Source organism: Anoplophora glabripennis, unplaced genomic scaffold (genome assembly GCF_000390285.2).
Source record: "Anoplophora glabripennis isolate ALB-LARVAE unplaced genomic scaffold, Agla_2.0 scaffold367, whole genome shotgun sequence".
NCBI lineage: Eukaryota > Metazoa > Arthropoda > Insecta > Coleoptera > Cerambycidae > Anoplophora > Anoplophora glabripennis.
The window spans coordinates 432680-448596 of record NW_019416474.1 but is presented as its reverse complement, the minus strand read 5'-3'; the positions used below and the strand labels follow the sequence as shown (position 1 = coordinate 448596).

At 34.7% G+C, this 15917-nt stretch overlaps 1 protein-coding gene across 5 annotated transcripts in view; it reads right to left on the bottom strand.

Moving 5' to 3' along the window:
- LOC108909124 (sodium bicarbonate cotransporter 3) overlaps nucleotides 1–15917 on the bottom strand; it is a 194262-nt gene that overhangs the window by 79188 nt on the left and 99157 nt on the right. For 4 of the 5 annotated variants that reach the window (XM_018713362.2, XM_023454649.1, XM_018713361.1 and 1 more), the window contains exon 3: nucleotides 1172–1300. The exons of the other annotated variant lie outside the window; for it this stretch is intronic. In XM_018713362.2, coding sequence (XP_018568878.1) covers nucleotides 1172–1300 — 129 coding nt within the window. The remainder of the gene's footprint in view (nucleotides 1–1171; nucleotides 1301–15917) is intronic. 5 annotated transcript variants of the gene reach the window in all.

The window sequence follows — 15917 nt, the reverse complement described above, 5'->3', positions numbered from 1 at the left end:
CAGGCCGTAATAGAGCAATAAACCGTCCGCTAATGATGATGAGCATGAACGTTAAGCAATGCCTTTAATCTTGGTTATTATTATTATTATTATTATTATTATTACGTAAAATAGAGAAGTCGCTAAAAATATCTGAAACAAATCTTTTGTGTTTGCCATGTTCTTTTTTGATAGAGATTTTGAATAACATTTTATTTACTATAATAATATGGATTTCAATTTTTTACTGTAGTTGTCAGTTTCAAGCAGGCGAGTGTTTGAGAGTATTCTAATATGTATAATTCAATTTTCACTAAAGTATCGTGGGTTCACAAAGCTTGTGATTTCTTAAAAGCTCTGCCAACGAAAAAAAATATGGTAAAAGATGATGATTCCCACATTTTCGACCGCATTTTAGTGCTAATGTATGAAACTTCTTGAACTAGCAGTTCCCAAATAGATGGTTAGGACGAGGAAACAATTGTCTACAAAAATTGGCCTCCAAGATCACCAGATTTGAATAAATGTGATTTCGTTCTCTAAGGGGCCTAAAAATAATTTGTTTATTTTAGACCGGTTGTACCTGTTTTTCAAAATTTAACACGTATCTTCAGAGGCCAATATCTTGTCAACGGTACATCACAGAAAAAAAATTACATTACAAATCGGCATATTTTAAGATCCTCTACACGTGCCTGCTCTGTGTCGGTAGAGTTATGCACAGAAGGTACAGTCCCTATGATATTTGTTGAGATAGAATTCTAGGATCCCTGTGTCACTTTCTTGGAATTAACCGCATTCGACAGCTGATGTAGAAAGACACTGGCATGGCGAAAAATTTCAAGGCACACCCCTGCCGCGGTAAATTGTTACAGTAGTTCTGATAACAGAACTTTATTGGCTTATTCTTTTCATGGAAGCGAAATGTTTTAAGGATATATTTCTTACGTTGGCATTTCCGTCGTAAAAATTTGCCGTCATTGCAATTACGTTCGACAGTTACTCTACAGATGTATGAACAAAATATGTTTCAAATAGTAAAGAAAATGGAAAGTTTGGAACACATTTCTCTGCAAAACAAACTTTCAAAGAAACTTCATCAAACTTTTACTGAAATAAACCGCGTGTCTCGATACAACGTGAAGCCAGTCGAAGCTCAAAATAATTCTATCCCAAACAAGGAACAACTTACTGGGCCTGTCGTTTTCGGTGTCACCGCCCTCCTCGTCAGAGTTTCTGTGGTGGTGCTTGTGGCGTCGGTGCGAGTGACGCCGCTCTGAGGGTACGTGAACGCCGACGAAAACGCTGTGAGCTCGGTGACCTGAATCAGAGTGGATGGAATTATCTATAGTACACCATATAAATCGCTGTTCTGCGAATATCGAATCATGCCATGCGAAAGCACTTTTGTTTTTTTGAGGCGTTGACGGTAATTTTCTAGGAGCGGTCTTGTAATCTAAGCTACAGTGCAAGGGTGCTGCTAGCAAAGTAGGGGAAAGGTTCCTGAATTGTATTTTGTGTATAAATGTGTATTCTTGCCTTATTGCTCTTAAGCAGCATATCAGATAATAATAAATTAGTGCTCGTTTGAGTTTAAACAAAAGCTGTTTATGTGAATAAAAATATATAAGCACTATACAAGGTGTTTTTTAAAAATTGCGCAAAATTTTAAGGAGATGTTACACTAAAAGAAATGGACTTATTAAATTGTTTCTTTAGAATAATGTGTATAACGCATATTAAAACTTTTATAACAAATATACAACTTTAAAAAAAATCGCTCATCTCCATACTCATTATTTAATGAGTTTAACTGGAAGGTGCTTAATACACCTTATGCATCTATGAATTACTTATATATTATTAAGTGTTATCGGCTTTATGTTCCAATTGTATAGTAGGGAAGATTTGTTGCAAAGACCAGTATCCGAATTTGTATATAACAATTGTATTAACAGAATTATTCGTTTTGATAATGATTATGTTTCCGTTTTTAACGTGAAAACCGCGTCTTAATAATGGTTAAATTAACGTCACCTCTCGGTGCATAATCGGTTATGATCGTAAAATTTCCGACAGTCCGCTGTGCATCAACTATACCTACACTTCTAGTTTGATGAAAATAAACAGTATAGGCACATGTTTTGTGGGATACATGATCATATTGCGTTGTGTGGAATGGAAACTTATGTATCTAACTGCTTTATGGTTTGTAATCGTTTTGCTTTTTCAAATGTAAATCTTTTCTAAATCTTAAAAATTATTATCTTATGTATCCTATTAGAAACCGCTGATGTTAAGCTGTACATAAGATGAAGGAACAGAAGGCTACCGGTGACAAAGAAGAGCATGTCAATCAACCAGAAGAAATAGAATTAGAAGAAAAGAAGCTCAACCTTTCAGGGGATGCTTGGAAGAGTTATAGTGCAAATTCTCATTTAATACAAGAAAATACGGGTACATCGTTACTGAGAAAATAAACTGGACAGTTTTGGGAGCGATTTATCATCATTTTTAATACTTAAATGCTTGTTATATATTTACATTAGAACCTCAGCTTGTAATTACAGTTATACAATAAAATTTCTGAAAACTGAACATCATATATTTTTAACTCATACAGAGTATACAACAGTTTGATATATTTAATATTATAAAACTTATAATTAGTACTAGATGCTCTAATAACGATATGGAACACTTTAATAAGTTATTGCTATCATTTCGTAAAGGGTATAAAAAGCGTTGTATACTAGTTATACAATAATTTAATAAACAATACGGTTTATAGTCACTATACAACTGTGTTAGGAATACGCGTTTTATATCCAATATTCACCTGTTTATCTGTCACATATAGTATACAATGGTCTTATACTATATATGTAGAATAAAGCGCATTTATTTCAGTGCACTTGCCAAAAAAAATAAAAGGGGATCTTGTACATAAAATTTTCCAAAAACATTTGTTATCGGAGTTGCACTCCTTTAAGGGGTAGGTTAAACTTCAGTTTTTGTTTTATTTCTCACAATTGGAGAAACATAGAAGAATGCAGTTTTGAATGTTACTTCTACGACTTTTGAAAGGGATTAAAAATTGTAGCTATTAACATTTTTATTAAAAAAGAAAGTACATATGTATAATAAAAAACATTAGAAATAGATGGTGTACAGATTAGTCTTTATTTAAGACTGATAAGAACTGTTTTTTTACCGCTTTTTTGTCTTTTTCTAAATAACTGTTTATCAAGGATTTGCGAAAATAATACATACTGTGTTTTTGTGTACAACTTACGGTCTTTAAAATGGTAAATTACACAAATAGTGAAACACTTCGTTTATGGTCTTGCTAACGGAAATATTTTAGCAGCCCGCCTTTATGAAGTACGTTATGTGATGTTTATATCAGCGACTTAGTGAAACCGAGAGTTTTACAAAGATAATTCTGAAAATGGGCATCCTCAAACAGTTATTCCTTGAATGGAAGAACATGTGCTTAAAGAAACCAAGCTCCACAACAAGTATTAAGAAGATTGTTCGCATATTAGATATTAGCCTCTCACCAGTTTGGAGGATCCTTGAATATTGTCTTTTGTACCATTATTACATTCGGCGTGTACACATGCTTTTACCTGATGATTTTCCACATAAAGTGACTGTGTACCTACGGATTGCAGAAATAATAGGGCACAATGCTTACCGATGAGGCTAACTTCTCTAGGGATAACATAATATATTTTCTTAACAATCGCCTATGGTCGCATATGCGCTTTTAGAATACCGTCATCAAATTCACCAGATTTCCCCTCAACATCTGATTGAGAATTGTCGGAGACTTAATGATTGGCCTATTCCTTCTTCTGGATAGGTTGATTGGAGAAATTTATTGCAAATTTCTTGATGAGGATTTGCCAACATTCCTTGAAGGAATATCTATGCTGTTAAGGCAATGGTGTTTATGCATGGCGATGCTCCAGCCCATTTCAGTTTGAGTATTTAGATGTTGCATATCCAAATCTCTGAATGACTAGAGGAGGAGCACAACCTTGGTCTATACGCTCCATATACTTAAATCCTCTCGGTTTCTTTCTCTGATGATATATTAAATAATTGACTTATACGTCTTGAATTGAAATTACAGAATCAAATTATCGCGTTGTATGGGACAATTCAAAAGACTTCAAACATTATTGCATGTTTTCGTCAATCAATGCGTCGCGAAAGAAGCTTGTAATGAAATTGAAGGTCGTCATTTCCAAAATTTTTGGAAATTTTTTCAATATTTTGTAAAAAAAAGAACGGACCATTTCAGTGAACAAATGCAAACCATAAATAAGTTTTTCACTCCGAAACTAAACATGGTTGCTGTAGGATGAAACATTACAATAAATATTTGATTCCACAGTTAAACAGAGGAACGAAAATTACTTTGTAAATGTATTTTTCTATTTTTGTACCCATAGCTTTCAAATAAACCCAATTAGAAGTATTTTTTTAAAAAAATCTCAAAAATTAGCAAAAATATTTCCGGTTCCTCTTCGAGAAATTAATGCAACCTAGATTGGTCAATTTTGTTATATAGTCTGTTTGGAAATGAAAGAGAGTAATAAAACCCAGAGATAAGAACCGGCCATGGGCGTGGTAATATTTCGTTTCAGGTAATTATCGGGTACCACTAATGCTAACAAAAATGACGGATTGGAAAATCGACTATATACAGACTTTTAAAGGAAACAAAAAATTAACAAGATACTGTAAATTACTCAAAATCATCTACAGGGAGGTCAAAAGTCGTTATAGATGATTTCTTCAAAAATGTCATTCGCAGAAAAGTATACTCATTTTATTTTAAAAAAGAAATACCAACGCTAAACAAAATTTTAAGTGAACTTTCAGAGGACAACGATTTGCCAAAAATCAGTAGAAGCAAATTATGGGCCGTCTTACGAGAGTTGAATTTTTGCTGGGAAAAGCAGAACAGGAAGTCAGTTCTTATCGATAAAGATGAAATTATTTGTTGGCGAAGATCCTACTTAAGATCAATTAGAAAATTCCGTGACGAAGGGAGGAATATTTATTATCTAGACGAAACTTGGGTCAACGAGGGATATACTGTAACAAAAGTATGGCAAGATAAAAATGTAAAAAGTTTTCGACAAGCATTTTTGGATGGACTTTCAACAGGGTTCAAGGCACCTTCAGGTAAAGGGCGAAGATTAATAGTGACACATATAGGTAGTGCCAGTGGTTTTGTAGATGGCGGTTTACTTTTATTTGAATCTAAAAATACAGGTGACTATCACGAAGACATGAACGCAGATGTTTTCGAAGAGTATTTTACACAGATGTTGGATCTTATTCCTCCGGGGTCTGTAATTGTCATGGATAATGCCAGTTACCATTCACGGCAGACCGAGCGGACGCCTACGACTGCTTGGAGGAAAGCCGATATAATTCAATGGTTATCCGGAAAAAACATTTCTTTTGAAACAAATATGGTGAAAAAGGAACTTTTGACACTTGTCAATCTTAATAAAGATCAGAAAAAATATGTTATCGATGAAATGGCAACAAATCGCCAAATAACGGTACTACGGTTACCACCTTATCACTGTGAACTTAACCCAATCGAATTAGTCTGGGCGCAGGTAAAAGGAGATGTAGCGCGAAATAATACGACGTTTAAATTAAGTGACGTGAAAATTTTGTTAAAAAATTCCTTGGAACGAGTAACTGCAGATAACTGGCAAAGATGTATACATCATGTACAAAAAGAAGAGGAGAAAATGTGGGAACTCGATAATTTAATTGACGTTACTGTGGAACCTATCGTTATCAATCTAGGAGACGAAGATAATTCATCAGAATATTCAGAGGATGAATTTTAATATACCTACTTTTTTATTTTCTTTATTGTACATTTATACAACACTACATTTACTCACCATAATTTGAATTTTCAAAATACATATATTTTTGTGTGGAATAAAAGTCTATTCATTAAATTTAAATAAATATTTTGATAATAATATTGAATAATTTTATTTGAATTACTAAAAACCCTCTTAACCCGGTTATGATGCTTAAAGTAGCCTCATGTTTTGAAATGCTGTTTTTATATTGTTTACTTATAAGAGAAATGGACCGAGAAATTGAAGCGGCATAGACAAAGACGGATTGTCGGGGATTAAATTTTAGCTACCTGCTACAATTTAGTACAGTCCGATCGCACAAAGTTTTTTTAAAAGTACACCTCATCTATACCGATAATACATAATATAAAAATATTGAATATAAGCACCAGTACTACATTTATTTACGATTTGCATACATAATAAGCTTTTATTACTCTCTTTCATTTCTAAACAGACTATAATTTAATACATTTTTTTACCCACACGGTTTTCAAGATAGCACTATTTTCCTGTCATTGATACCTATTCAATTTTGAATACGTTGTATAGCAACAAAAATTCTTGATTCATATATCAAACTAAAGCTCTTTTGGAAATAAATTTTCGACAGTGACCAATTTGTTACAGTGTAAAAAAAATTCACTAAAATTTCACTCAATTTTACTCAATAATCTATCAATTTCTGTCTACACCCGATTGAGTGAAACTTTCACTCTATTAATATGAGTACAACTGAGTGAAACTATTGCATCAGAAATGAGTGATTTTTAATCAAAAATCCGAGTTACTGCTAACTATCAATTGAGTGAGTTTTGACTCTGTTCTGAGTATATAAAACCAATTTAGAGTTGACTTCTTCTCTAATATGATTTAAATTTAACTATTATTGAGTAATTTTGTACACAGACTTGGTTTATATTCTCTTTAAATTTTAATTTAAATATCATAGTATTAAAGTCATAAACTAATAAGCTGTCACAGTGGTTTCTACACACATCTGGTTTAGAGACAATATTTTAGGTCTCGATTAAAGGAATTGGTGATGTGATCGGACGAATACATTGCCATAACCAACATAGGTACGTCACAAATACGTAATTATAGATAACAATTTAACTATCCGTTTTTTAACCAAATATTAATCGAGATTTAATATATTGTCTTTAATTATTGTAATTAAATCACTGCATTTAAATACAGTTTTCATTAGAATAACCAGATAAACCGATACTCCAAAGCACACCATACGCCATACTGCCATCCATCAGGCCACAGTCACGAGATAACCTAATGGGACGATGGGAACAGACAAATACAATGCATTTGGATATGAAAAAGGGTGGGATCACTCAGTAATGGGGACATTTACTCCGATTTAGGTACAAGTGCACCAAATTCGAGTTCACGTGAAGAATTTACTTAAGGTGTACCTATATTTGAGTGAAGTACTCACTTTTAGTTTAAATATATTCACAAATGAGTAAAATGACCAAAATGACCAATATTGAGTGAAAATGTACTCTATAATTTCACTTAATAGATTCACTCCGAACCTTTATTGCTTTAGCTCACACCGATTTTTTTACAGTGTATAATCACTTGTTTTTTTGTTTTTGCAACTAAAAAATTCTTTAAGATGATGAAAATATCCATAAATTTATACGGCAATAATTTTAAAAAAATTTGAAGATATATACTAAGGGAGTTTTAAGTAGTGGGCCCTGTAGAATTCTCTTTCAATAGATAGTTAATAAAAAAAATAATCTAATTTTTTTTATTAAATTGACTTTTCTATGCTGTTATGGTAATTCTTTTTATAATAATACATTCATAATACCTTTAAATGTTGGTCATTATTTTGGAAGATTTATGCATCTCATTTATTTATGCTGCCTGTTAAAAAGCTCTAAAAGATTTTACATCTATATATTCGATAAAACTTTTATGTAAATATATTTCTTTATAGCTGAATTAAAGAATACTTTTCATTTTATTTTCGATCCGATCTGGTTTTCTGGATTTGTAAAATGCTGAAGGTAGAATATTAAATCACTTTTATTGCTAAATTTTATAGTTCATTTTATGTCAATTATGTTTTGAATATATATTTTATTTACACAAATTTATGCAGATTTGCAAAAGCTCATTAAACAGGACATATTCTCTGCTATACTGGATGCAAATACCTACTTAATTCAACGATCTAGTTTATTTATTTATTTTGTACACTTTTTTATCAATATCTGTTTTTGGCGTTACTGTATTTACTTAAATGTCTGATGATGATATTGATAAAAATGTTTTAAGAAATCAACGAATATCTATGTAGTTTCATATGATATTCTGCAGTGGTGTCACAGTTAGGTTATTTAATCATAGTTTCGTTAATTAGAAAATATATTTCCGAATAAACAAAATTCGTAAATCTATTAAACAGCTCGTAATATAGGTAGGTATGTTTTTTAATATTTAATGATGATAAATTTATTTAATATACAAGGTGGGCTATAGTACGACGCGGAATGTAGGTACAGGTTTTCTTTTGTATTTTTACATCCACTTATAAGTATAATAATTAAAGATAGAAAAAATTTTTAAATACAAATGTACGACTTTTCTTTTATTTCTTATGACATCAAAATTTGCTGGCATAAAATATATGTTTAAAGTAAAAAAATCATTAAAAAAATTGAAATTCATCCTTATTGAAATAACAAACAACGATTTTTATAACTAACCTTTACAACAATATAAGGAGAATACCTAAAAACGAAATAACATTAAAATATCTACAATTTCTACAAATTTCCAACATGCAAGTAATTGTGATGATACAGGTGAAAATATGCTTTAATTTACTATTTCTTGCTTTAAAAACAAATTCAGAATTATTAAACATTTCATCCTATATTTTTTTCTTTCAACACTTGTAAATTTTGAGGTCTTTAACTTATATTTTGTTGAAAATACCACCCATACCCACAAAAGTATGTCTAAAGGACTGAGATCGGGGCTTTTTTCTGGTCACCTAAGGTTTCTAATAACATTTTTTAGTGTTCGTTGACGGGATTCGTCCTCCAAAATAAATTTGTCGATATTCCTGAAGAACTTATTCACACTGTCGTTATTTGAATAATACAGTTTAATTCGTTTTATTTTTCATCATCAGGACAACCGATTTTAATTTTTTTTTAATTTTTTAAATTAAAATAGGTTATTCTGATAATGATGAATCCCACGTATTTTTAAAGGAAGGTTCGTTTCTGTCGTTTTTGTCTGATTGTGTGCGAGAAAGATAGAGTTATAGTCATTTTGTCCTCATAGAGGGCTTTTCTCTCTCTGTCTCTCTTTCTGCTGTCTTCAAGAAGTGTCTGGGGCTTCCCCAACATCTTCAGGACACCTAGGGAGGGAGCGTGGGGTAAAGCGCGTAGCCTTTTTAGCCTTCGTCGTCGAGCTATGACGTCACAACGTATGAGAAAAAAACGGTTTTTGCTCGTAACTCGGAAATAGCTGGAAATATAAACAAATCTCCCCTTAGTTCTGAGTAGAGCACTCGGTGGGTGAGGCAGAGCGGGGTGTCACAATATATGAAAGAAAAAAAAAACAGTATTTGCCTGTATCTCGGAAATGACTCGAAATATCAAAAGATCTCCCTTGGTTCTGATTGCTAATCGAGTGAAAAACGTCCGAAATCCGCAAAAAAACGGGACCAACGGCAACGGCAACGGTGTGTGACATCGTAGAATAAAAAAGTGTTTATAACTCGGAAACAGTGCGTTGAGTCCAAAAAATAAATTAAAAAAATCTCACGACAACCCTGGTCCTGATTGTCCCTTCTGCGTTGAATGCAAAATGTCCGAAGTCCGTATGTGGAAAATAAATTTCGGAAACAAGAGGTGTGTGAGGTGATACAGTAAAAAAGTCTTATAACTCGGAAACAGTGCGTTGAATAGAAAAAATAATTTAAAAAATCTCCCCTACACCCCTAGTTCTGATTGTTCGTCCTGCGTTGAATGGAAAAGGTCCGAAGTCCGTCTGTCGATAAACAAAAAAGTTAATCAAAAATTGCAACAGCAGTAGCGAACGCATTATCTTATCTCTCATTGATTGATGATTTGTTGTTTTTTTAAATAAATTTCGTATCAACCACCCCTCGAGATTCCAACAATTTTATTAAATTTAAAATTAAGGAAATTTTACATTTTTAATTTTTTTTTTGGAATAAATAATTAATTAGGTAAATTCATAGTTTTAATTCTATAACTTGATTTATTTTATTTAGCATTTAACACAAATGTGATTTCCAAACAAAAGATACGTTCCATATAACTCTTCAATTACATAATTAAATGCATTAAATTTATTTGGCAGTTATTATTTGGCAACAAAGCCACCGCTAGAACTGCCTCATATTACCGAGCAGAAGAGTTACCACGCTAAATTTTATTGCTGGATGCCGGCTAACAAGAACCTGCATCCTTTTTAGGTTGCAGTTACCAGTATTTAAAGCGCGGTCTGAGGCGATAAGTTATATTGTCTGTGTCACTACTCTGTTTTCTCTTTATTCCGACGCTATTGATTTCCTCTTGTTTAAAAATATGCAGCATTTAACAAATAAATAAATTTGGTTTATTCTGACATGTTTGTCATGTTCATTTAGGAATTCGAGATAGTGGCTGAGCGCGCGGCCCGACGCGTCGACAGAGAGCCAGACAATGACATAATCCCCCCCGCAACACCTGACGAACTAAGACTGACAATACGCAGACTTAAAAACAGAAAAGCCCCCGGACCCGACAATATACATAACACGACACTTAAACGACTACCACACAAGGGCCTCATGGCCCTACTAAACATAACAAACGCGACACTCAGACTAAGACACTTCCCTACCCGCTGGAAAACAGCAAACATAATCCTTATCCCAAAACCCAACAAAGATCACACCATCCCATCCAACTACCGGCCCATTAGCCTGCTCCCGGCTATGAGCAAAGTGGTAGAAAAAATTATCCTAACCCGTCTAAGAACCCACTCCCAAGAACTGCAAGTCATTCCAGACGAGCAGTTCGCCTTCCGACCCAATCACTCCACTGAACTCCAAATCCTTCGCCTTACCGAGCACATCACGGCGGCCTTCAACAGGGGACAGTACACTGGTGCTGTCTTCCTGGACGTCGCAAAGGCCTTCGATACGGTTTGGCATGAAGGCCTACTGATGAAAATGCTCACCAACCAATATCCCATATCCTTTACCAAACTCATAAAATCCTACCTACACCACCGAAAATTCCGCATCCAAATCCAAGATTCCCTTTCCACCACCCGTCCCATGGAGGCCGGTGTCCCCCAGGGCACCGTCCTGTCCCCACACCTATACACCATTTACAACTCCGACATCCCACATCCCCCCAACACCAACATATACTTATACGCCGACGACCTGACAATCACATCCCAATCCGTAGATCCTAGATATTCCGTCTCCCTCCTCCAAAACTCCTTAGACCAACTTGAAACCTGGTGCAACAGGTGGAAAGTCAAAATTAATCCCAACAAAAGTTCGGCTATCCTTTTTACCAAACGAAAAATCCCACAAAACCTCGACAGACTGACACTATCCCAGGAACCTATCTCCTGGAATCGACAAACACGATACCTGGGCGTGACGATGGACCAGCGTCTCACGTGGAAACCGCACATCGTGGAGACGGTGGCGCGAGCGAAGACCACCAGGGCTAGGCTCTATCCCTTACTCAAAGGTGGAAACACCCTCAGTTTAAGGAATAAGCGAACGCTTATCAAGGTGGTACTTCAACCGCAGCTAACCTACGCCTCCACGGCGTGGGGTCACGCGGCAAAAAGCCACTTAAAGTCATTACAGGCTGTGGAAAACATAGCCCTCCGCACGGCCACCGACGCGCCCTGGTACGTAAGAAACACTGACATATTACGAGACTTACAATACACAAACGCTACACAGACAATAAGACAAAACGCGGAGAAACGATTTGACGTAGCCGCTAGACATGACAATCCCCTCCTCAGGCAAGCCGTTGACTACGTACCCGACGTGACCGACAAACACAAAAGACCTAGACACCAACTTTTTGACCCTGGGTGACCACCCCAATGACCCCCCCCCTGCCCGCTAACCTTTTCTGTTTCAGAGACAGCCAGGATCAAGAAACGAAGACAACGACACACACACACACACACACACACACCCCCCATACCCTCCTTAACCCTCCCCTCCCGCGCTAGCCTAAGGGCCACCTTAGCAAAGCGCATCCCAGGCTGCATAGCCGCACTACCCTACCCAACCATACCACACATAAACATGACACTACCCCCGGGGTTTACACAGACGAGCCGGCGAAGCAAGAAGAGCGCCAGAAGAAAGGGCCCTAGCCGGCGGGGCCCAGCCAGGACAAAAGGAGGTCCCACAAAGCGCCTACACCGGCCGCATTTGCGGTCGGGGTAGACGACGGATGGGGCCCACCTACGAAGGCTGTCCAGGCCTACACGAGATGAGGCAGGATAAAGAGGGATAATCCCCCTCGATCCCAAATCATTGAGGCCAATTTCTAGCCATGGAATAAATGTTCATTTGTTTGATCGGATACAAAATTTAGGTAGTAAAATAGGGTTGTTGCCTATAAAAACAAACCACATACAAATTGTTGTTGATACAAAGATTTTATATAAAAGAACCTGCCTGTATAGGAAAATTTTAAATATATGACAAATTAGTGGTAGAAATCATTTATGATTTTTTGTGTTACTTAAAAACTAGTCTGACGTCATAAGGCGCAATTGAATAAGAAGCTAGTAGTGATCCTATTGCATAATTTTGAAGAAGAAGAAAATATATCAAAATTGTCCATCAAAACCTGTTGCCCTGTTTCCTGTTCTTTAAACAACAGTGACAGTAGTGACACTAGTGACAGCAGTCTATCAATTAAGAGTATTTGTGATAGTTATTATTAATTTCCTGATTGTAATGGATTCAACAAAATTTAAGTGGTGTTTTGTTCCACATTCCACATTCCACATAGCCAATTGCATTATCTCCATAAGACTCCCGAACTGCACTATAATTTTCCGTAAATAAATAGGTATTTATATTTATTATTTATATTGTAAATAAACATAATAAAATCATTCATTAAATATGTTAATCTTCACCTTACTGCTTTTATACCTCTGATTTCGCCAATATTAAAACGGTCGTCTCTTTTTAAAAATTCAATTCATGATCATAAAAATATCAATTTTCGGTATAATTTGCGAAATAGCTTTCACAAATTCCGTTTCACACATACTGCTTTACTTCTAAGGGAAGGAAGATTAAATGATTATTACTAAATAATAATTTTACTTAATAAAGAAATTCGATGATTAAGGAAAATAACTCGTAGACTTGAAAATATTTTATGAGACAATGTCACTGACAGAGTGACACTACTGACAGTGTTGACAGAGCATCTTCTTCCTCCAATTTTCCTTTACGCAATCATCTACACATAATTTCACTACAAGGTGCCCCTTATGACGTCACAGCCGTTTTGAAATATTATAAAAAAATCAGTTTTAAATGATTATTTTAAAACTGTTCCGACGCTTTTCTCAATCTCTAATTGTGCATTCACACTAATTAGTACGTGTAGAATTATATTATCTATTTTTTGAAATTTGGTCAACAACCCTAATATTTTATATTTGCCACAATTTCTATTTTTCAAAATCAGTGCCTGTGTTAGGTACAAAATATAGAAAAACATGTTGTATGTAGATAGCTACTAAGCATCAATAATTGTAATATATCAAATTTGAAAACTATGTACCTACTCAATGGTTTTTGAGTGCCATTCATTAAATCTTTGTTTCAGTTCTAATGTTTGAGAAATCATATCGTTCTTAACTGTAGGAATGGTTTTAGAAAAATCTAGTCACTGTTTATTTTCACTAGAAAAAATAGTCTTCGAAATTTGTCGTCATAAAATTTATCTGCTAAAGAAAATGGTTAAAGTAGAATTAGATTAGAACAAGAAGTCGTGACTTTTAATACTGTCGTCATTACATCTCGCAAAAGAATAATATTCATTGTTTACTGCTGTTTTCCTTAAATTAATCGAAATAATTCCATAGTTTCACACATTAAGAAAATACACATCCTAGTTAACTTTTCAAACTTCATCAAGAAAATTAAAAGTTGTTATTGCTATATGTCCCGGGACATGTTTGAAAATCAGAATCATAATTAATTTTTTCCTCCAATTCCAGGGTACAGGAACAATTCTATTTTATGGAATTGGTTGGATAATACCACAACATTCCTGGACGCCTACACACCAATATTGCGCCTTGTCGTGCTAAAATATGCAGAAATAATGTCCTAAACCGGCAGGAATGCTTCACGTACAGGCGCAGAAATATTTCATAATCAATCCTGCGTTAATGAAATGTACAGAATGTCTTTGAATGTGGGGCCCGTTTTTTTTAAGTAATAATATGTATTAAAATAAATCGTGCAACTTATTAAAGAAGTTAAATTTTTCAAGACTATTTTGACGTTTAAATGTTGATCATCACTAATCCTGTGATACGGATATGTTTGTCTAACTACTACCACACACAAATGTGGTACTACATTATCACAGTACTTACTAGTACTAAAATATTGTTGGTTTGACAAGAACCTTAGAGGAACAACGGTAGATTAGAAAATGTAATCAAGTACAGGTTTTTTTTATAAAAATATTGAATTTCGTGGGTGTTCCTAAAATTCGTCTTTATATTGTCACATATGAATAGATTTTTATGTCACTACAATGATGCAAGGTTTGATTAGTCTACCTTTTTGCAAGAACTTAATCGAAGACTTATCGCAGAGGACAAGGTTAAAAATTTAATAGACTTGGAAAAAGTGTGCACTAGATGTACTTTATCATTTAGTAACTAAAGTCGAAGTATTGGTTAGATACGATCACGGTATATTTATAATCTGGTTGCATAGATATGACAACAGAAGGAATCATGAAACCCCATCAATGGAATACATTCGGACATCAGCTTCATCATGCAGATTGAAGAAATTGTCCTTGTCGATTCTAGATAAGTTTAAAGAGAAAACCAGACAGCAGTAATAGGGCACAGCGTATACAGAAAGCCAACGCATGCGGATAGGTGTTTGTAGTTTCAATATCATCACTATCCTTTCAGTATCGTCAACACATGGAGCACGTCCATCTAGGAGCAGGAAAACTTGGACGAGAAACTACAGCAGCTATCATTTACTACTCTTAAGGGGCATGGATACACGATCAGGGATAGGAGGAATATCTGGCAACAACCTATCTGAGTGACATATCAGTACGAGATTATTGAACACAATTGTCACTGGAAAGATAACAATGCAGAAAAATCACAGTTGGGGAGCAACGTGATAATACTAATAGAGAGAGAAGATATTGGTCAAGACTTGACAGAGCGACACTACAAATTTAGAAGAATCCTGATTGATAATTTCAACGAAGATGAGGAACTATTTGGAATTTGGAAATAACTATTTGGGATTTGGAAATAACCCCGCTAAAACCAATTATAGTCTGTTTGGAAATGAAAGAGAGTAATAAAACCCCGAGATAAGAACCGGCCATGGGCGTGGTAATATTTCGTTTCAGATAATTATCGGGTAACACTAATGCTAACAAAAATGACAGGGATTGGAAAATCGACTATCTACAGACTTTTAAAGGAAACAAAAAATGAACAAGATACTGTAAATCCCCCAAAATCATCTACAGGGAGGTCAAAAGTCGTTATAGATGATTTCTTCAAAAATGTCATTCGCAGAAATTTACACTCATTTTATTTTAAAAAAGAAATACCAACGCTAAACAAAATTTTAAGTGAACTTTCAGAGGACAACGATTTGCCAAAAATCAGTAGAAGCAAATTATGGGCCGTCTTACGAGAGTTGAATTTTTGCTGGGAAAAGCAGAACAGGAAGTCAGT